This window comes from Echeneis naucrates, chromosome 13, assembly GCF_900963305.1.
Source record: "Echeneis naucrates chromosome 13, fEcheNa1.1, whole genome shotgun sequence".
NCBI classification, from domain to species: Eukaryota; Metazoa; Chordata; class Actinopteri; order Carangiformes; family Echeneidae; genus Echeneis; species Echeneis naucrates.
Window position 1 is genome coordinate 468807 of NC_042523.1, and position 26910 is coordinate 495716.

At 40.3% G+C, this 26910-nt stretch overlaps 1 protein-coding gene across 5 annotated transcripts; it reads left to right on the forward strand.

The window, feature by feature from the left end:
* supt5h (SPT5 homolog, DSIF elongation factor subunit) lies at positions 1-26628 on the forward strand. 5 transcript variants are annotated; one of them, XM_029518438.1, is made up of 31 exons: positions 1-126; positions 314-418; positions 554-710; positions 973-1041; positions 4226-4231; positions 6710-6721; positions 6815-6884; positions 8640-8708; positions 9316-9381; positions 9456-9486; positions 9587-9655; positions 10503-10754; positions 11527-11616; positions 11701-11771; positions 12046-12151; positions 12331-12421; positions 13066-13202; positions 13931-14086; positions 14684-14830; positions 14945-15091; positions 15491-15616; positions 15900-15984; positions 19984-20094; positions 20198-20300; positions 20847-20974; positions 21297-21402; positions 21500-21658; positions 22224-22392; positions 22805-23002; positions 25084-25179; positions 26031-26628. In XM_029518438.1, the coding sequence occupies exons 2-31, from the start codon at positions 332-334 to the stop codon at positions 26169-26171; spliced, it is 3255 nt and encodes a 1084-aa protein (XP_029374298.1). In that variant the 5' UTR covers positions 1-126; positions 314-331; the 3' UTR covers positions 26172-26628. The 5 variants fall into 5 exon arrangements, with proteins under 5 accessions (XP_029374298.1, XP_029374299.1, XP_029374301.1 ...); XM_029518439.1 differs by lacking the exon at positions 4226-4231; XM_029518441.1 differs by lacking the exon at positions 4226-4231 and having other exon boundaries at positions 557-710.
* Positions 26629-26910: the final 282 nt, after the last annotated feature.

Genomic DNA, 26910 nt, shown 5'->3' on the forward strand with positions numbered 1-26910 from the left:
TCAGCTCTCAGAAATCTCGCGGTTTTCCGACCATCTGTGGGAGGCTTTGGAGTAACCAAAATAAGCTGATAACTACATTTATTTACAAACAAATAAGATATAAGCTTCACAAGCAGTTACCGGCCGGTAAGTAACAGTCACGGAGCTCATCGTTTAATATTAGATTGCAGCGGCTCTTGATATTTCGAACGTCCAATCTTCAGCATGCTTTGCTAGGCCGGATGCCTCTGGCTGCTAGTTCAACGTTAGCTGCGCTGGTTACGTTTAATTCAAACTACAGTGTAGTGGTTCTTTTTTCTCTGCGCTGTTGCAGTCTCACCAGCCTCACGAAATGTCTGACAGCGACGACAGCGACTTCTCAGACAACCAAAGTGAGCGCAGCAGCGATGGAGAAGCAGAGGAAGTGGAAGAGAATGAGGTTTGCTAACTGCTAGCTCAGTATGCTAACTACGTAAACAATGCGATCCTGGGATCCGCAGCCACAAGTCAAATACACCTATATCATCTCCAAGAGAAGAGCCAAAAATAAATCCCATAAACCATCTGTCTCCAGGAGGAAACGGGGAGCCCCGTGGGCAGCGACAAGGTAGCCGATGAGGAGGGAGAGGACCTGGAGGATGAGGAAGAGTATGACGAAGAGGAGGAGGAGGACGATGACGACCGGCCTAGAAAGAAGCCGAGGCATGGAGGTTTCATCCTAGATGAAGCTGGTGCGAACAAACTATTCCTTCCCTACCACTATCATCTCTCCTTGTCTCTCTTCTCAGTGCAATCAACACCTCCTCAACCGTGTCCTCCGTCGCTATCTAGGAATCTAATCGATGCTCCCTCACCTTCACCTGCTCCTTCTCCCTCTTCCTCATTACTTCTGACCCCCCAAGATTCTCTCACCATTTTCACGAGATACATCTTGTCTCTCATGGAGAATAGGAGATGTAATAGTCTGTCTTTCTCTTTCTCTTCTCTGTCTAGATGTGGACGATGAATATGAAGACGAGGAGGATCAGTGGGAGGAAGGAGCTGAAGATATTTTGGAGAAAGGTAAGAAACTTCACAACTACTTAAAAAGAAAAGTATTTTGAATAAGCTCTTAGGGTATTGCTGGTTATCTTCTTCCATTGGTGTTTGACAACTAAAGAGGTTTTGTATTTGGAGGTTTTAGAAATCCTGTGAACTGTGTTTACAAGCACGAGGTAAAAATCTATTCCAAACAAACCAAAATAAATTACACTTTTTTCTGTCTTTCAAACACTATATGAACTTCACGTCACTCCTTGATGTCAAAAGATGTTGTAGTCATATGAATCAAGGTTATTGTAAATATGTCAACAAAGGCCCAACTAAATAACAAAAAATTTATATTCATATTTAAATGTTTTAAATTTACCTAACTTTGAGTTTTCAGAAATGTGCATATGCACCATTATTCAACCTCCAACTTCAGCTTTGTACCGCGTCCTTAAGCCTTTATAACTGCTAGCAAGCGTTTTTAATTATATGATGACAAGCTTATAACACCTGGATTGGAATCTTTGGTCTTTCTTCACATGCAAAACCTCTAACTCAAGGGTCACCAACTCCAGGCCTGGAGGGCTACTGTCCTACATGTTTTAGATGTTACCCTGCTCCAACACACCCGATTCAAATGATCCGCTCTTCATCAAACTCTGCTCTGGTCTGATAAGGGGCCACTCATTTGAATCAAGTGTGTTGGAGCAGGGTAACATCTAAAACATACAGGAAAGTAGCTCTCCAGGACTGGAGTTGGTGACTCCTGCTCTAACTCATTTTGGCTTGATGGCCTCAGTGCTGCTTTTGCCCTCTTCCACCAAGAATTTTCAATCAGATTTACATTTTAGGTATGAGATGGTCTCAACCAAGATTTGGTTGAGTTAAAGATGTGCACTGGATCATTGTCTTGCTCAGAGTCAAATGATCTCCATTATTCAGTTTCTCAACATGCTCGTGTTTATCATGGCTTGGTGTTTCTGGTAATTCACGGTTTCATGTACATGGCCAACATTTACAGTACCTACAGGAGAAAAACATATCCACTTAATCAGTGACCCACTGGCATGCTTGACCATAGGCCTGGCCTTTCTCATGTCAGATATACTGCTGGTCCATGTGTCCAAACAGTTTTCAGGTTTTTTTCATCAGGCATACCAATGTCTCTACTCTACAGCCATATCCGTAGTCTAGTCATACTTTGATGTTCTTTATGGTCAACAATAGAATTAATGTGTGTCTTGTTTATTCAGTGCTTGTCTTGTACTTGCCACCCAAGCACTTGCCTTGGCCTTCATTAGGTATTCCTGCAGTTGTGTTACAGTAACAACCCTGTGTGACGAGGGCAGGACAATGTGGCCAAAATTTTAATCTCGATATGTTTCTCAATTTGGCTGAATTCTATCATTCTTTTCTATCATTTCGTTTGTCAAGTTTATGGAACCTTCACTCATACAACTATGTCATATTTCAGATATAAAACAGTACAAATAAATAAAAAAAAAAAAACATGTTGGATGGCGGTGGTGTTGTTTTAGGGACAGGCTTAAATTTCTATGGCGCCTCATCTTCAGTCTCTCACAGCATTCTCTGGAAGTGAACTGCTTGGTCAACAGATATGTTATTCGGATCATTTAGAAGCACACTGAAACCTCAAGTTTGTCTGGTCTTGAATCAGTCTGTAGTCACTTATCATCTGCTTTATAATGACTTGTCGAAGCTTGTTCACTCCCATTTATATTACGTCAGAGATGGAGTCGAGTCTGCTGCTGCAGAGCTCTGACTTCAAGTCTGTGGTGATATCATGATGCGCCTATCATGTTGTGTGCTTCTCTTTAGTCTTGGCTTGAATGCAACAGACTTGAAAGTGTCATCTGCACCCTGTAATCAACATTAGACAGTGGCAGAGGCTGTAAATTAGTTATATCAAAATAGGACCTCAACACTTGGTCAACTCAATTGATTATGTCACCTATAAAAAAACTGTCGTATCATAAAACTCTGTTACATGGTAATCACATAATCACATACCATCTGGATTGTAACTGCAATGCCCAACCGGAAGTGGTGGAGGCAGTGTTGCTTCTGCTGTCTGCGTTCTGTACAGTAGCAAAGAAGAAGAAACTATGCAGTAGAACAGAGATGAAGTGTCAAGAAAAGTGAGACCAAAAATGTCTAAAGTGTGGGAATATTTAATGGAAAACAAACAATGAAAAGGGTTAAATGCAAACTGTGTTTGTGCAACATCATAGCAGCACTGCAGCGTTGCATCAGCACCTCAAACACAAGCAGCCAGAAGCTGTGGGGTCTAACATTACATGAATTCCGGATGATTCAGTCCCATAATATTTCTATTTGGATGGACATTATTTTGACTTTTACGAACTTGAGCAACTATTCTTGAGTTTGATGTAATCTTTTATATGACCTCTTCAGGAAAATCCGATTTGGTGATCACAATAATTGATGCAAATTCAAACCAACTCCACATTATTTGTGGAGGCTTGCAATTTTTTTAAATATCAGAAAAGCTGGCAAATGCTCTTTTATTTATATAGTTTATTTATTTTTTATGTTCAATTTATGGAAAGAAGTTCAGTAGGTCACACACAACTTCAGTTAGAAGATAGAAGCTCCTCCATAGTTTATAGTGCTTACATACCTATCTAGCCTATCTATTCTGTATAAGGGAGAGATGGACTTTAACATTGATAATCAGTCAGCAATACAGTCTGTTTTGAAGGACAAAAATAAATGGTCCCTGTCTGTTGATCAGTATGAGCCACATTGTAATGTCATAGATATCACCATGTAATGCTGTAAACAGCAGCAGCACATCTTACATTAAGAGATTGGACCTACTTATGGTCAAACTGGTGTATGTTTGGTGGGAAGCTGTTCATATAACAGCCTGTATCCTGTATTTCACTGTAAGAGGAATTTATTTCTGACAAATCCATGATATTCACTCCTCATTGGTGATTTGTGAGCAAAAAGAGGCTATTAGTTTTGTCTGTCCCCTCTAAAGTTAAGGATTTTTTTTTGGTGCTGTCACTGAATTTGGGTTGAGTAATCTGAGTTTTAAATAATTTTAAAACAATCTGATGTGTGAATGTTGTTAATCTACAGTTAGCAATGTAATCTTAACATCAGTGTTGTCTGACTGAACTCTTTCTGTCTTATTGGTGTTCCTCTCTGTCATGCATGTCCTCTTCAGTTAACGGTAATTCTACTCCACACATTCCCCTGTTCCAATGTTTCCATTTATCACCCATGTGAAACTCAAGTAAATGAAAATCCAGTTTCATCTGTGTGACTAAAAAAAACATTTCTCACAATGTATTAACCCCACCTCATCTCAGCACAGCTGTATTTGTGAGTGTGTATCTTAACAGGAGAAAGCACAGAAGGCAAATCCATTATTGGCTTCTTGAACAGCAACAGCTTGTTATACAGTCAACACAAATATTACTGTCCATTTTGACATTCAGTCGAAAAAAAAAACAAAAACATTTTCCTTCACATAAAATGTTCTTTTGTCTGATAATAAGTACTTTGCAAAGGACACTTGTCTTACAATTTTTGATAGATAAAATCAGGTATAAAAATACAGAAGTTAGATGCTGTTGCAAAATCTTTGATCTACAGTAGATTCACCCACATGAAGAAAAAATTATTTTTTAGGTCTTAAAGTGTAGTTCTGCACCTGGATGCTTGATACTAAGCAGAAGTGTTTCAGCCATTCAGTATTAAACTGCACATGTAGTAAGTAAACACAGCTTCAGAGAACCAAGTGTGATCATTTGCCTGACCCTGCTGCCTGGTAGAAGACTGTCATGTCTCTATTTTTTCACTAACGGACGTGTTGAAGCTTTTCATTCTGCACATGGTAATGCATAGTCTCACTTAAGGTGGATGTGTAGTAGAAACAAAATGGACCAATAACCTAATCGCTGGTCAAAACACCATCACCTGAAATTGCAAGGGTTCATTATTTTTCTTTTAAGGGCTGAAATTATAGTATTTTCTTTGCTAATTAATACACTGGCTTTTTTCTTAGTAAATTAAATGACAGAAGTGAAATGCTATTGTTTTTACACTGCCATCTTTTTATGCTCGGTCATGACGACACAGAAGAAAGTATTTTTCTACTGTTTATAAATTTACAGTGATTATTTGATTACAAAAATAATGGAGTACAGAGAAGTTTCAAAATGCACTAAACACCTTAAGTTCTCTAAGACTATTATGGTTTAAGGGTTCACTTTAGTTATGAAAGCTCCTTAAGATCCTTGAATGGAAGTTTCCTGAGAGAAGAAAAAAAATTGAGGCACTTGTAGCTTTGACAAAATATTTTTCAGCAGTACAATAATTCTGTCTGTATGGAAACTGTTGATTAGTTTCTTTTAGCACTGGTGACCCCTACAAATCATTTTCTCAAGTAATTTTGTACTGTGCAAAATCACAATATCCATTATCTCAAGGCACTTTATAGAATAATATTAAAACCTAGACCTCCACAAAGGCAGAGGCAGTTGGGACAGTGGGACAGACAAAGTTCCTTTCAGCAGGAAGAAGCTGCAGACTTGGACCCAGGTTTGAGAGTAGATGAAGAGAGAAGCTCTATTTATTTAGTACTGATAATGAGTGTTGTAATGGCATATCTGGATTCTGCTTCTCCACAGTCTTGACAGATTTAAAAAAAAAAATTATTGCAGTGGGCCTGTTAAAATGGAAACAGACATTTTCAGTAGATTTAACTGTTTCCTTAGCAGGTGAAGTGATCCAAGTCCAGGCGATCAAAAGATTCATAAATTGACTGCAGGTCAGATCCTCCTGCTTCCACTGGGTTGTCCCACTCTTCTTGTTGTGTTTACATTTCATGTTTATAATTCCAGAAGAATGGTCGTTATAGTAAAGTGTCAGGTACCATATTTTGCAAATTCCAGTCCAGAATACTTTAAATAACAGGGACCAAAGTGCTGTGCACAAGAATGAAATACACTACAAAGAGTTAAATACATAGGGAACAGGAAAATCTAGAACATTGCATTTTCAATTTTATTTCTACTACACTGTCTCCTTGAACCATATTGAACCTGTCACTGGCCTCTTGCTTTTCTGTGCTGCACAGTCACCATTAATCTGTCTGTTTTTCTGTTGTTGTTTTTTCTTCTCCCATCATGCTTTGTGTTGCTGCTGCCTGACTCTGCTCCTGTGTGCTCTGCCCCAATGACAATGTCTGTTGGCCTCTGCTGTCACATCTTGATCATCCTACTCCTTTCAAACTGCCCTCCTGCTGCTCTTAAATACGTGTTCCTTTTTTCTTGCTCTCTTTCTTTTCTCCTGCCTTTCTTCAACCTTTTTTTCTTCTCATACACTTTTCATTCACTTTTCTTCTCTGCTTCCTTTTTTCCACTCTTTTGATTTCTCCTCCACTGTTTCCACTTCCTCTTCTTGTCCGCTTGTTATGTTTCTTTTTATCCTTTCCTCTTTTCTCCTGTTCTTCTTTCTCCTCCTTCGACTTTTTCTTTCTTCTCTTTCCCTCTTTATTACCTCCTTGACTCTCACTCTTTTCCTTGATCTCTTATTTTTTTTCTTCCCCTCACTGCTTCTGCCTGTTGTCTCCTTGTTTCGGTTCTTCTCCACCTCTCCTTTACTTCTTCCACTCCTCTTTCTGTCACTGGTTGGGCCTGAGCAGAAGAGGCTGAAGGTGAGTTTTTCACTCTACAATCACCGTCATTCAGGTTTTACCTTAAAGTAAGTGCCTGTATTAAACCACCAATCTCAATCCTCTCCTGTACAGTGTCGAACATGGACCACGTGGTTCTGGATGAAGATCACTCTGGATCCAGAAGGCTGCAGAATCTCTGGAGGTGACATACATCTCCTATATATACATGTTAGGGGTGGGAATCTTTTGCTATCTCATGATTCATGAGATTCGATTCGATTCTGATTTTAGGCGCTACGATTCAATTCAAAATTGATTTTCAATTTAAAATGATTTGATTCATAATGATTTCTACTTCAATCTGTTGGTGTGCAAAGGATCCTCATGATCTACTCCAGTCTGCTTTGCAGGACAGAATGACAAATGGAGACATTAAAGTGTCTTTTTCACATTTATTAATTTTTAAACATTTATCCATGCTTAGATTGAATTGTTGCAACAGTTACATAAAAGCAATATCACATATTGCTTAAGTAACAAGAATAAAAGTGTCTCTTTATTAAAAAAAAAATAGTGCCGTTAAACACGGGTTCCTCATTTTGCAAACCTTGCACACTCTGAAGCTCATGTCAAGCTCGGTCTTCCTGGGCATTTAGTAAGTAGGCCCCTATAAAATCTGCGATCACGGAATCATGGAATTAGGAATTAAGAACTGAATTCATTATGAACACAGAATAACAGAACTGGCCGACATTTTACATAAAAGTTTTGGTTTTTTCCCAGAATAAAAAGGAGTGTATCTCTTGGGAAAATGCTCCACGGTCACTAATAATGTACGCCCCCCTACCCATGAATGAATGAATAAATAAATAAATAAAAGAATGAAGGAATGTGGTGACTTGAGCGTAGTGGGCGGTTCAATCGGCAACCAGAGGATGCCCCCCAGTGGGGGCATCTGAACATGTCTAGGTTAATTGGTGACTTGATGTAAATGGCGAATTGAGCAGCATGGTGGTGTAGTGGTTAGTGATGTCACCTCCCAACATTCTGTGGGGGCAGCCGAACATGTCTTGGTTAATTGGTGATGAGTGATGGACTGGGCTGCAGCAAGGAATGGCAACAGCTAGACCTGGAGGGACCCCTCCAGAGACAAGAGACTAGACCAGACCAGAAACCGGACCAGACTAGACGAGACACTGGTAGAGTGCCTAGTCCAGACACTAGAGACTAGGTGAGATGAGAGACCAGAACCCAGTCTTTATTTCAGAATAAAAAGTAACATATCTGTCAGGAAAATTCTCCCCCACCAGTGAAGCGGTCGTCTGAGTGCTAAGTGTTAAGTCAAACAAGAGTCACTCCATGAGCTTATATATATATATATAATGTATGTGTGTGTTCAGGAGCTGATCCCAGCTCACATTGGGCGAGGGAGGGATACACACTGGAGAGGCTGCCAATACTAACATACTAATACAGAAAGACAGAGCCTAAATTCACAGAACAGAGAAAACAAAAATGGAATCCAGAAAACACAGATGTATGGTAGAGTTTTAAATCTGTTGTGAGAACCTCAGGGAATCTTTGCTACAGCACAGGGGTAGGAAAGACTGGGAAAAAAATTGTAATATAGTGACATTGTAATTATGTATTTATTTTAACTCAAATCACCTTTCATCTTCTCTTAAACCTAATCATGCCATGAGTGCTGCAATACCAACCATAGTAGCTAAATAGCTTATTGTACCATGACAACCAAGTAAGGATGTGCAATTAATCAAAACTAAATCAAAATCACAAAACAGCAAGGTGCAATACCTAATTGGCAAGAGCTGTTGCATTTTTGTTGAAAGTATGTCTCAGAACATTTTTGCACCATGGTGTTGTGGCACAAAAATGTTCTTATGTTTGTCTTTGGCTGACTGTGTGTGTTGTGTCGTGTCTGCTTTTTCTGTCACAGAGACTCCAGAGAGGAGGCGCTGGGTGAATACTACATGAGGAAATATGCCAAGTCCTCAGCAGGGGAACAGTGAGTATCCTTAAGTCCTCTATAGAGCACACACTGTTCACACTGCAGTGATATGGTAAAACACTGAGCTGTCAGTTGATTCTGTTGTGTAAAATTCAAATGTTCCAAGATGATCTACAAAATGCACAATGGAAGAAGAAATTACATCTGCAATTATGTTCCAAAACATTTCTGTTCCTAGGAAATAAAAATGCAAAATAAGATACCGGCCTGGTTTGGTAATTCATTGTAGAACATACCGGCGCACATATCAGAGTACAGAGCAGTTCAGATCCACCCCTCACTCCTTCAAATATGGTTTCCAGTGGTTTAAGAAAAAAAAAAAAACATGAGGCAATCAAACTGTAGACATAATTGCACAACCGTAGTCTGCAGTGGACTCCATTTAGGTATTTTGACACGCATCGCAGCATAAAGCAGCATCACTAACAGAAATTGGACCCTTTCCCTGACTTTCAAGTAGTATAGATGTTAACTACGTACGCTTAAGAATTTTGACTTAGTTAATAATTATCTTCTTTTTCCCCAAACACAAACAGGTGAAAAATGTAAATATATTTGTAAAAAATTAAAAACCATCAAATGTTTCTTCTTCCGTGATGTACAGTTACTCTGGGGGGTCTGAGGAGCTTTCTGATGACATCACCAAGCAGCAGCTGCTTCCTGGAGTCAAGTATGTAAAAATTAATCAGCAAATCAGCTTTGAAATTCTGTAATTTAATGCTGATATTTTTTTGTTGTCATCAGGGATCCCAATCTGTGGACGGTCAAGTGCAAGGTGTGCATCTTAAATATTTGCTTTCTTACTCTAAAGAACACGTCGCTTCCACTTGGAAACAAAAACCTCACACTTTTACTGACATATGCTGTATCAACAGATTGGTGAGGAGAGGGCAACCGCCATCGCTTTGATGAGAAAGTTCATCGCCTACCAGTTCACAGACACAGTAAGAAACCCATTGTGTCTTTTGTCACAAAACCTGCATGGATACTCTTCACCTATTGGCATCTGGGGTTGAATCCTGAGTTTTACTATTCATTTAGGAAAAGTTTGACGCTGACATAATGGACACAATAGGCAAAGTACAGTGACTTGATGCAGGTAGCTAATAACTAAAACTGTGTTGCAGTCTTTATGTGCAATTTTGCCATATTTAAGTAGTATTCCTTGTCGTTTTGGGGAGTAAAGCATGGGCAAGCTAACTACCTGACATCCCAAAAACCACCCAGGCTACTACTTCATTCTTGCTGCAGTGATCTTACTGAAAGGAAACATAACAAAAACATTTTTTGCATTTGACATTTACTTCACATTTATTTTGCGGTTGGAGTTAAATATTATGCAGCTAACAGTCTGTTAGAGCTGAGCCTGCTACTGCTGAGCTCTGCATACATTCCTGTGATGATATCATGATGCACCAACATAGCCTGTTGTGTGCTGTTCTTTTTGCCAGGCTGGAATGCAATGAAGTGACGGCAGTGCCCTGTAATGAAACTCAGTCCTGCTCAGCCCTCAGCTGCTTGTATAGCCAAAGTAAATGGTCATACAGCTGACATCTTGCATAGACAAGATAACAGCTACTCTGTTGAGTACATAATTTGATGAAGAAATCCTTTGGATGAACTGAGCACCTCAGTTGTTTCCATGGTTTGAGTTCTGTTACGTCCTTTTTTTCTGGGAAGCTCACTTTTGTGTCTTTTAAGATAGTACTGAGTCTGTCTCAGTGTGGAAAATTTGGGTCAGTACTTCTCAAAAATAAATATGAACTCTCTTGCATATGAACCACCCTACAGCCCCTGCAGATCAAGTCTGTGGTTGCCCCAGATCATGTTAAAGGCTACATCTACGTGGAGTCATACAAGCAGACACACGTCAAGGCAGCCATTGAGGGAATCGGCAACCTGAGGATGGGCTTCTGGAACCAGCAGATGGTCCCCATCAAAGAGATGACAGACGTCCTAAAAGTTGTCAAAGAGGTCACGAACTTGAAGCCCAAGTCCTGGGTCCGTCTGAAGAGAGGCTTGTACAAGGATGACATTGCTCAGGTACTAACAGGGCAGCAATGTTAAAGCGGTTCTTAAACATCCATACGAGAAACTTGGTTACTTTGTATGAATAATAAGAAATAGCGTTCTATTCTAATTGAATTATCAGTTGTTTAATTGATGAAGTACATAATTCTTGAAGTAAATTATGAAGGACTTGTGTTAGCCATGTCTTTTAAACCCAGGTCAGTCTGTTACTATATCCAATTAATCCCCTTCTCCACTACTGACGGCTTGGAGACACAGAACAGAGGGGTGCAAATGCAAAACACACGCACACAGACAGACTCAGAGGAGGAAGAATGCCCATTAAACCACTGTGCAAACTGACATGGAAAGTCTGTCATGTCTCTTTTGTGGATTTGTTACTGACTGAAGCAACCAAAGTTTCCAGGAGACACAGCAATCACTGATAGCGTGTTTTTGGAAGTTATCTTGAAGATTTAGCTCACTCTCAGTGAAAGGCTTAGCCACCATATTTCTGGCTGCCGTAATTGCAGCTACAGTTGATAAATACCCATTTCCACCCCAAAGTCACTTCAAGTCTGACAAAAGACAAAAGCCTGATGTTTGCAGGTCTTAGATGGTTTTTTTGGCAGGTGGAAAAGTGGCTTAAATCACAGACACCTTATATATTCTGGACAGATCTTGATTAAACCGATTGAAGATTATTTGGTCAACTGTTTTTCCAAACTAAAGGGGAATTTTTACACTCAACAGAACTGGTAGTGAAGAAAACTGGCTTCCCTTTGACATTTTCTTTGCTCTCAAGGTGGACTATGTGGAACCAAGCCAAAACACCATCTCACTGAAGATGATTCCCCGAATAGACCTAGACCGAATCAAGGCCAAGATGAGTCTGGTGAGCAAACCCTCAATGGCTCGCATTTTATCCACTTGACAATGTCTTTTTTACAGTTGACTCACACTTCTGTGTGGTCTACAGAAAGACTGGTTTGCTAAGAGGAAGAAGTTCAAGAGACCTGCTCAAAGGCTGTTTGATGCTGACAAGATCAGGTACAAACAGACAGACGCATACATACAGATGAAGGGAATTTAAATTCATACAAAAGTCAGCAAAATAAAACATTGACAACTTGTGACTTTGTACCTATATGATGTTATACCATAAATAAAAATTATAAGACAAAGTCCTGCAGCCATTCCAAACTCGTTTTGGTCTTTTTACAAACAAAACTTTTCTGACACATTTTGTTTGACGTTGCAAAAAAGTGGGTACCATCTAGATGCTATAACTGTGTACATGACTGACACATGATTTGATTGACAGGTCCCTGGGTGGGGAGGTCAGCCATGATGGAGACTTCATGATCTTTGAGGGAAACCGTTACAGTCGCAAGGGATTCCTGTTCAAGAGCTTTGCCATGTCTGCTGTGGTGAGGAGGACATTCCTGTTTCTAAAACAAACACCTTCTGTTTTTTGTTTCACTGCATGCCATGTTATGGGTTAGTGAACTGCGTTGTTTAGCTTCCTTCATAAAGTAGGCAACCACAGCAGACAGTTAAAGAACCTGCTCTGAGAAGTTTCAGCATGATTTTGGTTTCTTCCCAACAGATCACAGATGGAGTTAAGCCCACTCTGTCAGAGCTGGAAAAGTTTGAAGACCAGCCTGAAGGAATTGACCTGGAGGTGGTCACAGAGTCGGGTATGCTGGCTCTGTTTGTGCTGTTTAACTGGTTAATTTCAGATTGTTAAGTATTGGATCAAAGAAAAACATAAAGAACTTTTGCGCTGGAACCATGCATATCTGAATTTCATAGCCCTGAAAGTATAGGGGACTGTTGCTTTCAACAGCTTAATATTTCTAAACAGTCTGAAATGTAAACCAAAAAAATGGTTTGAAATAAGTAAGATTTAAATTTGTTGATGATGTAGTTGAGTTGTGGACTGCAAGCTAGGTTTGAATTGTTGGACACTCAAGACCTCAAGGTCAAAATTTCTCATCGAAGCCCATTAATATTTCCATTTCTGTTTTCAATCCCTCTGCCATCAATGCATATAATTATCAATCATATTTTATCAAGCTTTTATTGTGAAGTTCTGGTTCTTGAATTAAGAGTTTTATTAATTTCCCACCAAATTTAGCCATACTCCAAAAAGGTTTAACATGTCTGTCACTGGGACCAGGTTTTTTTTTTTTTTTTTTTTACCTTTACCTTTACTTTACTTTGACTGCTGTTTTCCTACAGTCTTTCTTAGAATCATGTGATGTCTCCTTTTAAGGAAATTTAATAAACGAAAAAGAAAAAAGGTTTTGCTGAAGTAAAATTTATGTTTTTGCGTATTCAGGTAAGGAGCGTGAACACAACCTGCAGGCTGGTGACAATGTGGAGGTGTGCGAGGGAGAGTTGATCAACCTGCAGGGAAAGATTCTTAGTGTGGACGGCAATAAGATCACCATCATGCCCAAACATGAGGACCTAAAGGTATGCGCCACACACACAAACACACACACACACACACACACATACATACATGCACACACACTGTGAGAGGGTACAGAAGTACTCAAGGTTTTGAATTTACAAGCAGGCTCTGGCCTTGCTGATTGGGTTAGGGGTTAACCCTAACCCTAAACTGGAGCTGGGAAAAGGTTGTTCTTGTGGTGAGAACTTTAAAAACTGCTGGGCTGCAGCCTCCTTCCAGAGAGGGGTAGTTCAGAGATTCTGTGCACACGGTGGGAGGGGTTGGCTCCAATCTTTCCTGCTAGTCTCAGGGTCCTGGAGATGAACAGGTCCTTTCAACATGTGGTGATGGAGGAGGTGATGATTGACTCAATGATAGAGTCAGTGAGGTCAGCAGTATTCACCATCATGAACTATTGCTGATTTTCAGGAAGCAGAAACACTCTTTTGTGCATGAGAATGATGGGGATGGGTGGGATTCTGCTTCAAATAGTTTTGGTGCTGATGGTGTTGGATCCCATTATGTTGTTAGTTAAGACCTCTGTGCTGCTTTAGGTTTACACCAAATAAAGTTCATTTATACTTGTGTAGGTAAAGATGTAGTCTTGGATTTAGTGTGGAAATGAAAGACTGATACAACCAAAACACCTGAAAACCTAACCATCATAATTTTAAAACTTGGAGATAAAACAACCATTGCCTAACCTATCCATAACTCTATTTTGTCATTTGCTTGTGTTTTTATGGAGGACCCCCTGGAATTCCCAGCTCACGAGTTAAGAAAATATTTCCGGATGGGTGACCATGTGAAGGTGATCGCTGGGCGCTACGAAGGAGATACTGGCCTCATTGTCAGGGTGGAGGAGAACTTCGTCATCCTCTTCTCTGACCTCACCATGCATGAGGTGCCGGCTCTTTTTTCATGATGCTGGGTTGATGTTATTTTATATATAAATTAGCCCAAACCAATGTCAGCTGTATGATGTTTGTCCAAATCTCCTTTTTAACAACGTTCTGACAAAATTGTTTTTCTTTTTTGGCAGGGGGGTTGTAGAACACTTATCACAGACATTGACTTTTCATCATTTAAAAATGACATCTATGCCTTTGCAAATATTTCGGGGGTCTAAAAGTGTCATAATAACATCTTCTTCAAACCAGTCCTCTTAAACATCTGCTCACAGTTCTTTGTGTATCAGGTTCTAGAGGTTTTTACTGCATCTTGGAGAACCTGCCTCAGTTCTTAGTGTCTTTACTCTTCTTTTTATTACACGGTTGTGTTAGGCGGTTGCAAGTAAGAAGTTATTTTAAAGGCGAAACAACAAAAGCTACTAGTATCCTGTTGATTGATACCAGATGTTATTAACGTGATTTTATTCATAGATATCTTTGCAGAAATAGAGATATTTCAGTTTATGGACCACACACAGAGCAATTTGAATACAGGAGAATTAAGATTTAGTAATTGACAGAATGGTCTTTTGTTGTATGTTAATGAGCAGTTGAAGGTATTGCCCAGAGACCTGCAGCTCTGCTCTGAGACGGCGTCTGGTGTTGATGCAGGAGGGCAGCATGAGTGGGGGGAGCTGGTTCAGCTTGATCCACAAACTGTTGGAGTCATAGTGCGGCTGGAGAGAGAAACCTTTCAGGTAAGTCTGCTCCAGGATGGAAATGATTGATGAATGATTAAGTTGTTCAAACAGCAAATATAATGCTTTTTTTAAAGATCGAAATTAGTATAAAATCTAACATATGTCCCTTAGGTGTTGAACATGCATGGAAAGGTACTGACAGTGCGTCACCAGGCGGTGAACCGCCGAAAGGACAACCGTTTTGCTGTTGCACTGGACTCTGAGCAAAACAACATCCATGTCAAGGACATTGTAAAGGTCATCGATGGACCACACTCTGTAAGTGTTATGTCTATGATTACTTTTTTCACTCTGTCAAGTACTTCCTGTTTAAATGAGGTGGCACTGTTGATACAATGTTTATTTCCTTATTGGCCATTGCTTACTTCTTTCTGTTTCAGCCCTTTGCTAACACCAAAGAATTTGAATTAATTGAATCATACTGTAGTTTTTTATCACCGGTAATTCCCCTTAAAATTCTCATTATGGGTAAGAACTGTACTCTATCCTGATTGGCATGCAGTTCATCTTTTGTGGTGTCGTTTGCCAAAAACATGGTCATCACACCCCCTTTATGGTCATGACATAAAATTAAGGTTTATGAAATGCTGGCTTAAATTTTTAGACCAAGAGTCTACATCCACTTATGTACATTGTGGGTGTTTGTTTCTCCTGTAGGGACGTGAGGGTGAGATCCGACACCTGTTCAGAGGTTTCGCCTTCCTCCATTGCAAGAAGCTGGTGGAGAATGGAGGCATGTTTGTCTGCAAAACTAGACACCTGGTGTTGGCTGGTGGATCCAAGGTCAGCACTTTTCTGCTGACAGTATCACTTTTATCATAACTACTGAGTAATTTCAGATGTTTTTAAATGTAAACTGTGTAGCTCTAATCAGTAGCTTCTGTCAGTAGTGTTGTAAGCACTTGGAAGGTATTGCACATGACAAAATATCTACATCTTTAGAGCCAACATGTAATTATTTTTTGTTCTCAATGCACAAAACACTAAATTTATCTTTATGTAAAATGGAGTTTCATGTAGCCCATCAACTCTTAACTTTGAAATTGTGTGTGTCTTGTTCTTTCAGCCCAGGGATGTGACCAACTTCACCGTGGGAGGATTTGCTCCTATGAGCCCTCGCATCAGTAGCCCCATGCACCACGGTGGAGGAGGTGAGTATAGAAAACGAATGCATATCTCAGCCTGAAATTTGGTTGACATTTTTCCTTCATGAATTAAAATCACTTTTATGACCTTTGACTTTTCCTGTAGTCAAATCAAATCAGATTTATTTGTATAGCGCCAAATCATACCAAAGTTACATCAAGGCACTTTACATATAGAGCAGGTCTAGACCAAATTATTTATAAAATTATTGAAAGAGACCAAACAGATCCCCTGATGGGCAAGCACTTGGTGACAGTGGCAAGGAAAAACTTCCTGTAAGGACAGGGAGAGAAAGGAGACGAACTGGGAGAGACAGAGACTTTGGCAGAACATGGTCAGTAAATGCAGTATAAATGCTTAGAACTGGGTGAAACTGTTTTTTTTTTTTTAAGAAGGATGGTTCTTGAGAGAGAGAGAGAGAGAGAGAGAGAGAGAGAGAGAGACACAGACACAGAGACACAGAGAGAGAGACACAGAGACACAGAGAGACACAGAGAGACACAGAGACAGAGACTCTGAGTGAGACTGAGTCCTTCCCCCAGCAGTCTAGGCCTACAGCAGCATAGCTAAAGAGTAGAGGACTTTAACATTTTAACTGTAAGCTCTGTCATACAGGAAAGTTTTAAGCCTGGTCTTGAAAATTACTAAAGAGTCCGCCCCCCCGGACCGATACTGGAAGTTGGTTCCATAGAAGAGGAGCCTGATAACTTAACGATCTGCCTCCAGTAGTGCCATTAACAGGTTTAAATTTTTAAGCATTTTTACATGTTATAAAATGTTACCAAGCTAAAATATGTAACATCAAGCATGTCAATATGCAGATATATGTAATCAGCTAGAAGCACTACTGTGACCAATATATTTTCAAAGAACTGCTAGTCTGGCTGTAAACACATGCCGCAGGGAAACAGAGGTTACTGATTGCAATGCGTTATCCTCCATTCCACTAGTCGTGGAAGAAATACTCAGATCAGATCATACAGTTGTGGTTGTTTGGAGTTTGGTTGTGAGGTACTTATCTTGCAGTCAGTGTTTAAACTACTAAACATTAAGATCAGTTTCACTTGAAAAGTATCCAAATGTAGACATCATCAAAGTTTAAGTTGGATCGTTATTTAAATATTTTATTGTTTGGTTTAGTGGCACAGCCCTTTATAAATTTGAAAATCTAGTTTGTAAATCTACAACTGCTTTACTATACTCAGGTACATCTATTGCACACATTGTATCCCTCTACAGATTATCTATTTAAGGTGTATGATTCAAGTGAATTACATTATTCACTACTGTTGTTGCTGGAGCCGATGTGAACTACCTAATATAAAGTTTTATAAACTGAGAAATCAGAGTCCATCAATCTGCTTTATAGGTTAAAGCCAATCACACTTTACACTTGGGATAGGTGGCATACAGGACTCCAATTTTTCACAGGTGCAACACATAGACACCAAAACACAATTTGGAGACCCCAAATAATCTCATATCCATGTCTGTTCATGGCTGTTGGAGGAAGCTGCAGTACCCAGAGCCAAGTCACACAAACACAGTGAGAACATGAGAATGCCACACAGAAAGGGCCAAGGGGCTCAAAACCAGAAACCGCCTGGCAGCATAAGGATCATATCTGGCTGTAGGTGTTGGTAGGATGGTGATCCATGTTCAATGATAAACTGGACAGTTTATAGCTGAACCTTAAAGGTCTACAGGACAGTACTACAGATCTGCAGATGTTTTATCAGCTGCAGCCAATGCGAGAAAACAGCTGTGTTTAAACAGGTACTGTTTCTTCTTTGGTAACTTGCAATTCAGAGTTGTTCATGTTTTACCCATAATAAGAATAATGGCCCAATAAAATAATGACGATCCCCAAATCATAACAGAGTTATTGGGCAATGGGAGCAGGAGGAGAGAAAATGGAATAAAGATGCAAGCAAATACATACAGACGTGGAGAGGGATTAATGCCTAATACCACCAAATGTACATTAATACATATTGGCAGGAAGTGAAAATAAATATGGTTTTTAATAAAGAAGTGACAATGGGAAATGATTTATAACTAATGCAGCAGCAGGTGAACGTGGAGGACAGGGAGAGAGAGGACAGTAGGGACAGACATAACTAGAGAGTCATTAAGCTTTCCATTTTAACTGTAGCTTTGTCATAGAGGAAGTTTTTAAGTCTGATCTGGAAATTAGAGAGAGAGCCTGCCTCCTGGACCAATACTGGGAGTTGCTTCCATTGAAGAGGAGCCTGATATCTGAAAGATCTGCCTCGTGATTTGGAGACTCTGGGAACCAGAAGTAAACCTATATCCAGAGAGTGAAGTGGCCTGCTGGGTCAATAAGGAACTATCAGTTCACGGATATGATAGTTTAGCCATTTAGAGCTGCTGTTGTGCTGATGTTAGTTGTATGTTAGTAGAAGGATTTTAAATTCTCTTCCAAATTTTACTGGGAGCCAATGTTCCTTTTAATGTTCTTGCAACTGAAGAGTTTTGAGAGATTTGTTGAGACATTTAGATAGTAATGAATTATACCAACCCAGGCTAGAGGTAAGAAATACATGGACTAGTTTTTCTGCAACCTCTTACGACAGGATGCTTCTGATTTTTGCAATACTGCACAGGTGAAATCAGATATTCAGATATTTTACCACTAAACCATTGAGTGTTAATTGTCTTGAAAATAACTTTTTTTTAGCCTGGGTTGCTCTCATAGTTTAACACCACATGAGATTGATGCATTTTTAGTCTTGCAGTCAAACGTTTTTTTTTTTTTTAGTGCATGTCTGTGATTATTTCCAGCTTGTTTATCAGTCCTCAATGAGTGAATATTTACTTTTGTGAGGCATGGAGGGAAACAAAGGGTATAAATACTGCATGCTTTATTGAAAAGTGGGAGTCCTAATAGAAAGAAAAAGCCCACCAGAAGGGCAGAGTCGAAGAAGAGTAGAAGGTAGATATAGGTATATTGGATAAGAACGCCGCACATTTTTCCGGGACCCATCAGTTCTTATCGATATAAACCACCCCAAAGGGAAGTGGTGAGTGAAGCCAAACATTTGTGTGGACAGGCCCCAGGACCCACAGGAAATTATCAAAGTGAGTCCTCTGGAAACTATTCAAAATTTTTAAACAGTGTTTGTGTATTTCGTAAGTTTGTTGTCCTGCAAAGGGTGATTCCTTTCTGCTCTCGTGCTGAAATTAGGTATTTAGTCATTCTCAAAGTCAGAGTTGTGCCAGATCAGGAAGAACATCCAATTGTTACCAATGTTACCAATTGGAAATCTGTAATCAACAGAGGTGGGCAAGGTAGAATTAATCAATGGGTTTTGTGAAACTGTAATGACGCATGAGGCAAATGGTGATGAAGGGGAGATCAGAGATTTTCATGTTTTTATAGTCTTCATTCATATTCTACCACTAATCCATTTCTGGGTTGCAGGGGTTGCTGGAGCCAATCCCAGCTCACATTAGGCGAGGGTGAGGTACACCCTTGACAGGAAATCCATCTATCGCAAGGCCAATACACAGAGACAAACAATCGCTCACACTCAGACCTACAGGCAATTTAAAGTCACAAATTAACCTAAGCCTCCCACCTCTTTGGATGGTGGGAGGAAGCCCACGCAAGCACGGGAAGAACATGCAACCTCTGCACAGAAAGGCCCCAGGCCGGGAACCCAACCCACGGTTGTGGGGCAACATTGCCAACAACTATGCGATCATGTTGAGTCCATTTGGTGAATTCTTGTAACTGGTACACCAAGTCTTATTTCATTGAGTGCATCAAGTGCATCCAATCATTCAGATTTGTTTTCCCAAGGGGAGATGTTTCTGCTTTTCTGTTCTGAGTAGAATTTTATGATAGCAAAATCAAATAAACCAATTTAATGTGGGCTTGAATGAAATCATGAGAATAACATTTCTATCAGTCTGTGCTGGCCCTCAGTACAGGATATACTGTGTGAAGATGTGCTTGATGCGTCTCTGTTCCTCCATAGGTGGTCAGCAGAGAGGAGGAGGTGGTGGAGGAGGAATAGGGCGGGGCCGAGGGCGAAGAGACAACGAGCTGATTGGCCAGACGGTTCGCATCTCTCAGGGTCCATACAAAGGTTAGACTGAGGGGATCTGCTCCAAGAACTTATTTTCACTGTCACTGTCAGTCGTATATGACTGCTTGAAAAGGAAATGACACTATTTAATTGCTTTTCCCAGGGTACATTGGTGTAGTAAAGGATGCAACAGAGTCCACAGCCAGGGTGGAGCTGCACTCCACCTGTCAGACCATCTCTGTGGATAGGCAGCGCTTGACCACAATGTACGTTGTGAAAACACCTCAGTGTTGTTGCTGAAGGTCGTTTGAGAAAAAAACACTTTCACATCACCGCACTGACAAGAACGAAGTTCAGTGTCAGACTTCTCAAAGTATAGAAAATAGGTCCTAAGGCTTGAACACAGCTTTTTCAAAAAACATCAGTTAGTCACTTTCTTACATGTGGATGTAACCTTCAGAGAGTGTGACATTGATTCCCAGTTTTTCACTATATTTTGCAAAGACAAAGCCAAAAACAGAATTTGAACTGTTTATGGCTTTGCTGTTTATATGGTATTATACATAATTTCATATGTTCATATTCATGTGTACATTTTAATATATATAGCATGTGGAGTTGGAAATGCTTTCTGATTTTTTTTAACCATCCACACTTGAATTGATTGATCTTTATGACTTATTTTTTACTTTACAACCTAGACCCAGGTATAAGATATGACCCAGTTTTTTTTTTTTTAATATGTTTTTTTCTAATTGCTGTCAGTCCCTCTGGTAAAACCCACTCTGAGTGAGTTTCTCATCTCTTTTCAGGGGAGCCAAGAGACACAGTGGCATGACTTCCACTCATGGGCGTACTCCCATGTATGGCCCCCAGACTCCGATGTATGGGACTGGCTCCAGGACACCCATGTATGGCTCTCAGACACCACTGCATGATGGTGAGACACAGTCACTGCAGACATTTTTCTTCCTCTTTCTGTATTTATAATTAAAGTTTGTTTTTTTTTTTTCCGATTACATGTCTCTAGAGACTTATATATTATACAATATTTTCCAAATTGTTTCTCCCATATTTTCTCAGGTTGAAACTAACTATTCTTTTCATAAATGATTAACTATTTCACCTGCAGTAAGTAACAGTAGCATTCATTTTTATTTGTTAAAATGGTCTGTTGTTAAAATTGATTATATAAATTGATGACGGCGTCAAGTAAAATATGTTAAAAGCCGCTTTTGACTTTGTGGTTTTGGAATGAATAGGAAGCCGTACACCTCATTATGGCTCTCAAACCCCACTGCATGATGGGAGCAGGACACCCGGTCAAAGTGGAGCCTGGGACCCCAACAATCCAAACACACCTTCCAGGTCACACGCAGCATTTATTTGTGTTCATTGAAAATAAATTACTGTTATTATGATTATCTTTGGTAACCATTTTTGATTTTCTGCCTCCTCTCTGTAGGAATGAGGAGGAGTATGACTTTGGCTATGATGACGAACCCTCCCCATCTCCACAAGGATATGGAGGAACCCCCAACCCCCAAACCCCTGGTTACCCAGAAGTCCCTTCTCCACAAGTTAACCCTCAGTATAACCCCCAGACGCCTGGCACACCTGCTATGTGAGTATTAACTGCTGATGATAACCCTATCATATCAATTATTAGTGGAGATGGGTTTTGTGGCTGACCGAGGCTCGGGCATGCCATGTTGCCTCCATGGGGCCAGGGGAACACTAGTAGATGGCAAGTAGGCGCCAGGAATGTTTTGCCTTATGTCCTCTCAACCATAGAGCCATCAGAACTTAAATTATTACCTATCCATAACTGTCCTCAATTTTTCCTATTTTATATTACATATTTAAGTTGTAAGATTAATTTCTCTGTATATTGACAAAATGCTGTATATTTCATAATTATCCAAATGGATAATTGGGCTCAAATTTTAAGCACACAGAGTGAATGTAAATATTTTTCAGTGTTGGCATTAAAATGCTTACAATTTACCCTGTTTGTCCTCTGATTCAGCTCCTGGTTGCTCACTGATTAGAATCTGCTTTTAAATAGATGGTCAGATATTTAGAATCACCAGAAATCCCCAGTTCACAATAGGACAGTCAAGTGTCTGAGTTGTGTGTGTGTGTGTGTGTGTGTGTGTGTGTGTGTGTGTGTGTGTGCGCATTCACAGGTATAACACAGAGCAGTATTCTCCATATGCGGCCCCTTCACCACAGGGCTCATATCAACCCAGTCCTAGTCCTCAGAGCTACCACCAAGTAGCACCCTCACCAGTCGGGTACCAGAACACACACTCTCCAGCCAGCTACCATCCAACGCCCTCCCCAATGGCGTATCAGGTAAGAGATAGCCACAAGTTTTAAATGTGGTCTGTGCAACTAAAGTGGTTCACTTCTGGGCTGTAACATTCCTTCAGCTTCTTCAGCTCTAACCTGTAGGTTGTGTAAAAAGCATTTCAGAATAAGAATGGATTATGAATTTCAATGCAGATTTTGGCTAGACAAAATGAAATTAAAAACCTCATTGCAGACAGGATATCACAGGGCTGTGTATGAGCTAATAGAACTCAGTGTGTGTTCATTAGAATATTTGTCCACCGGAGAGATGAGCTCACTACATGTGTCACTGCTCTTTAAGTTAAAATCATTGTTGGAAGTTTCTCTGTTTATCTTTCATAGAGGGCTGGGTGATAAATCTGTCATTGGTGGATGTGAGACACACATGCAAAAATGACTTCTGCCATATTCCCAGGCCAGTCCAAGCCCAAGTCCTGTGGGCTACAGTCCCATGACACCTGGAGCACCTTCTCCCGGTGGCTACAACCCTCACACCCCAGGTTCCAACATTGAGCAGGGCAATAGCGACTGGGTGACCACTGACATTTTGGTCCGAGTGAAGGACTCTTTTATGGACCTGATGGGACAGACTGGGGTCATCAGGAGCATCACGGTAACAAACACTGAAAATTATGTCCAATGAAATCCACCACATCCTCAAAGCTGTGTTAAGACAGGGACCAAGGTTTCACAAAACACCTTTAATTTTTAATTCAGCACTTGAGATGTGTTATTTCTCTACATTTATTCAACAATGTCAACTGTACCTCATTTGCAATATCCATAGCATGAAACTGCAGCACACCCACAAGTTAGTGCCCACAGTGAGAGAGACGACAGTTTAGAGTGAACAGAAAACAGATATAGTATAATTTACTTACTTACTACTTTCTGTAGTTGCTGGTTCATTGCTGGTTCACAGATGCAGGATACAAAGCAGTACGTGCATAATAAAAGGAGAGGTACCTTTGTTTATCCCCTGCAGACAGAATGTAAATTCACCACATCAGTACAAGTAGAAAGTATATTAAGAAAGGAAATAATAGGCCAGTACAGTGAAATGTAATGTTATCCACATTCAATATAAAAATAAGTTGTCCCATTTGAGACCCAGGAGAAAAGAAGTGTTTTCATTTTGACTTTTTGGAAATAAATTAAGTGTAAAGAACACATTTTAAAAAATCAAATACATTTAAAGGTAACTTTATTAAAATATAACACATGCACTGCAGTGGACAACAGGACATCTTTGATGTCGAACATAAAACATTTAGACATGCAGAGAGGAAATCTCTGCATGCTTGAATGTTTTATCTGTGCGTCAGGTGCGTCCAAAAGTATTAGAGGAATTAAGCAAAAACTAATTTCCACTACAATGGCCAAAAATGAATTGGCAGGTCTCAAGAGGATATTGTACAAAGAAATCTCTTCTCTTGTTTTGGATTCTGCACACAGTCCACACACACTGCACAAGCACAGTGCCGTGAACATAGGCTTCAGATGTTTGGCAAGTAAGTTGGACTGTGTGGTAATAAATCCAGAAAAAATGGCTTTCAAAAATACAGGGGCTGGCATCCTCCACTAACCTAGAGTGTCTCTGGACATAAAACTCAGTTCAGTGATGCAGTCTATGGGGCTACCCTCCTCCCACCACAACTCAAATGCAGCACCTATCAAATAAGAAACACAGCTAAGGCATGCTTGAGAGAGACTTCTTCCTGCTTCTCATACAAGCTCCTCTTTAAACGGATAACTTCAGGCAGGCGATTGGTACCCAGGATAGCCAGCACCCAGATGATGAGTGTTCTCAGGTGTAGCCCATCCACCCCAATCAGCTTCCTTGAGAGGAAACAGTTGAGGGAGGGAGAGAGAGCGACCGAGATGAACTAAGCACACTGCCCTTGCCTGACACGTAACAAGTGTCTCTACAGAAGTTGATGCCAGAGTCCACGCTGTTCTCATCAGTTAGGGCAACGCATTCCAATCTGCGCATTTAAAATGGTCCCTTAGAGCTCCACTCTCCTCAGGTGTCAATTTCCTGACTGTGCAGGTAGTTTCAGACTGCCTCGTTGCACAGGGTTGATAACAGGTACGCAGAAGAAGTTGGTTGTAACATGCTTGGAGGTAAGTCAGTAGCTCTGGAGGCTTCTTTGACACTGGAATAAAACAGATCAGGTGTCTTGTTTTTTCTGCTACTGACTGTGAAATCCAGTCAAGTGGAAGAAGATGGTAAAATTATTGAAGTCTCCTCATATTACTGTGAGTGCTTCAGGATGTTAATTTGTGTCCTAGCAACAACTTCTTTGATGACATCACATGGGACATCTTTGGGTGGGATGTAAACCTGGCTTGTCATGACATGAATTTTCATAGAACGTAGTCTGGTCTAGCTTTCGTGTCTGTCTGAATGTGTGAGAGAAAAGCCAGGTAGTTCCACACAGAAATCTGAGATGTTTTTATGATGTTTCGCAATATTCTTTGCAAGTCTTTGCCAAAATCTCCAGCTTATCACTTTTATTTGGCAGAGTTAACATTTCCCATGGATACTGGGGGCACGAAGATGACTTCACCTGGGATGGAGTACTACATTCCATATTTATTCAGTTTCAGAGCAAAAAGCTCCTCTTTTGTATAAACTATAAACTTTGCTAGAGTAAAGGTGCTAACTGATTGTAATTCTCTCTGCATGGGTAGGGAGGGATGTGTTCAGTCTTCATGCAGGAGTCAGAGAAGGTGGTCAGTATCAGCAGTGATCACCTGGAGCCTGTCACTCCCACCAAGAACAACAAGGTAACTATTGTTCAGAAATTTTCAGCTGTGAAATTACGAATTATGGCCAAGTAAGGAGGTCAGTGTGAGCTCAGAATCATAAGTTGACTTCAGAGTTTTTCAATCCCAGCTCCTGTTCATTTGATACACTCAGTTTTAGAAATTTTTATATGTTTTTCTCTAATTTGTCAGTTTTTTTTGCTGCCAATTACTGGGTCTTGTTTAATCCCCAGGCCTGTAAAAATGTATTAAGATGGAATCAGAGCTGGCGCAGCGCAGGTTGCTAGCCTACATCCCATGTAAATGCAGCGTCCCAGTTTCGAATCTGACCAAGGAACCTATGCTGCAGCTCATTCCCTTCTATCTCTACCTTTTTTACTGTCCTCCTCTCTGCCAATTACTGCCTGAAATAAAGGCAAGCAAAGCCCAAAAATTAAATGTTAAAAAAATCACTCTAGGTAAACTGTTCATGTAGGTTTGCATGGTTGTGGGCCTAATTATATACAGTGTCATATGTGTTCAGCCAACCTAAAGACATTTTGCTGAGCTGAAGGCTGTAAGTCAAAAGTCAGAAATTCTTTAAAACTTGATTTTTCTACTGCAGTTATTCTCAGTTGTAAGACTGGTATAGTGAGTAGTGAAGGCAGTGGAACCCTTATTTCATGTCTGCTGCTACAGATCTCCTGTCCGACACGGGTTTGTATAGGGTTTTTTTGTGATGATGTCTAAGTAAGCCCTCTCCACTACTTCACACCTCATCAGACCTCTGTGCCACTTCTGGCTCTAAGATAATTTTTGAATACAGGCCTAGAATATAAAGTGTTGTTACCATGGAGTCTTTAAAGTCATCCTCACTGCCCCCACGTGTCCAGGTGAAGGTGATTCTGGGAGAAGACCGTGAAGCAACAGGGATCCTATTGAGCATTGATGGAGATGACGGCATTGTCCGCATGGAGCTCGACGACCAGCTGAAGATCCTCAACCTGAGGTTCCTGGGACGTCTAGAGCACTGAGGCAGAGACTCACATGTCCACACAACCCCAAATACAATATACAAACACACTGAGGTGGGAACTCAAAAGATTCATGTGAGACTGTAATGAGAGCATTGCTGGCTGTAGTCTCACGTGCAGAAAATAGGCAGAGATGATGAGAATCCCATTTTTATTACTTGGTGGTGGACAGTACCCCTGCCCCCCCAGCTTCACACACACACACATCTGAGACATGCAGTTGTATCATGATTTGCTTTTAATTGACTCTCTCTGTATATGGCTCTGTCCCTCTTCCCCCAGTAGTTGGATTTTTCTTTTCCTTTTTTTATGATACATTTTTTGTTAGTTTGACTGTTTGAATGACTAGTGGTCTAAATCAGTTTTCGTGCTTTCTCAGTGTCCTGCAGTACTCTTGGTTTGCTGGGTGCAGGAGGGTTAAACTCAATTTAACATAATAAAATGTGATCCAGTTTCAGTGTTTGTTTGTGTATGTCATTTTAGCAACCAGGTCTGCATTCAAGCATGAAATCACTGAACAGTAACAGAAATTGTTTGCCTTGTCGTAAAATAGAGCATCTTAACTCTTCTACACACTATGGTTTTTGGTAAATATAAAAGTTATAACAGAAGCTTTGTGAAACCTTTCCTTGTTGTTTAAAAAAAGTGCAGGCGCTACTGACCACCCTTCCTCTGGTTTCTTACCGAGTGTGTATCTCCACATTGTGACTACTTCCAATACAATCCACAACCACAAACC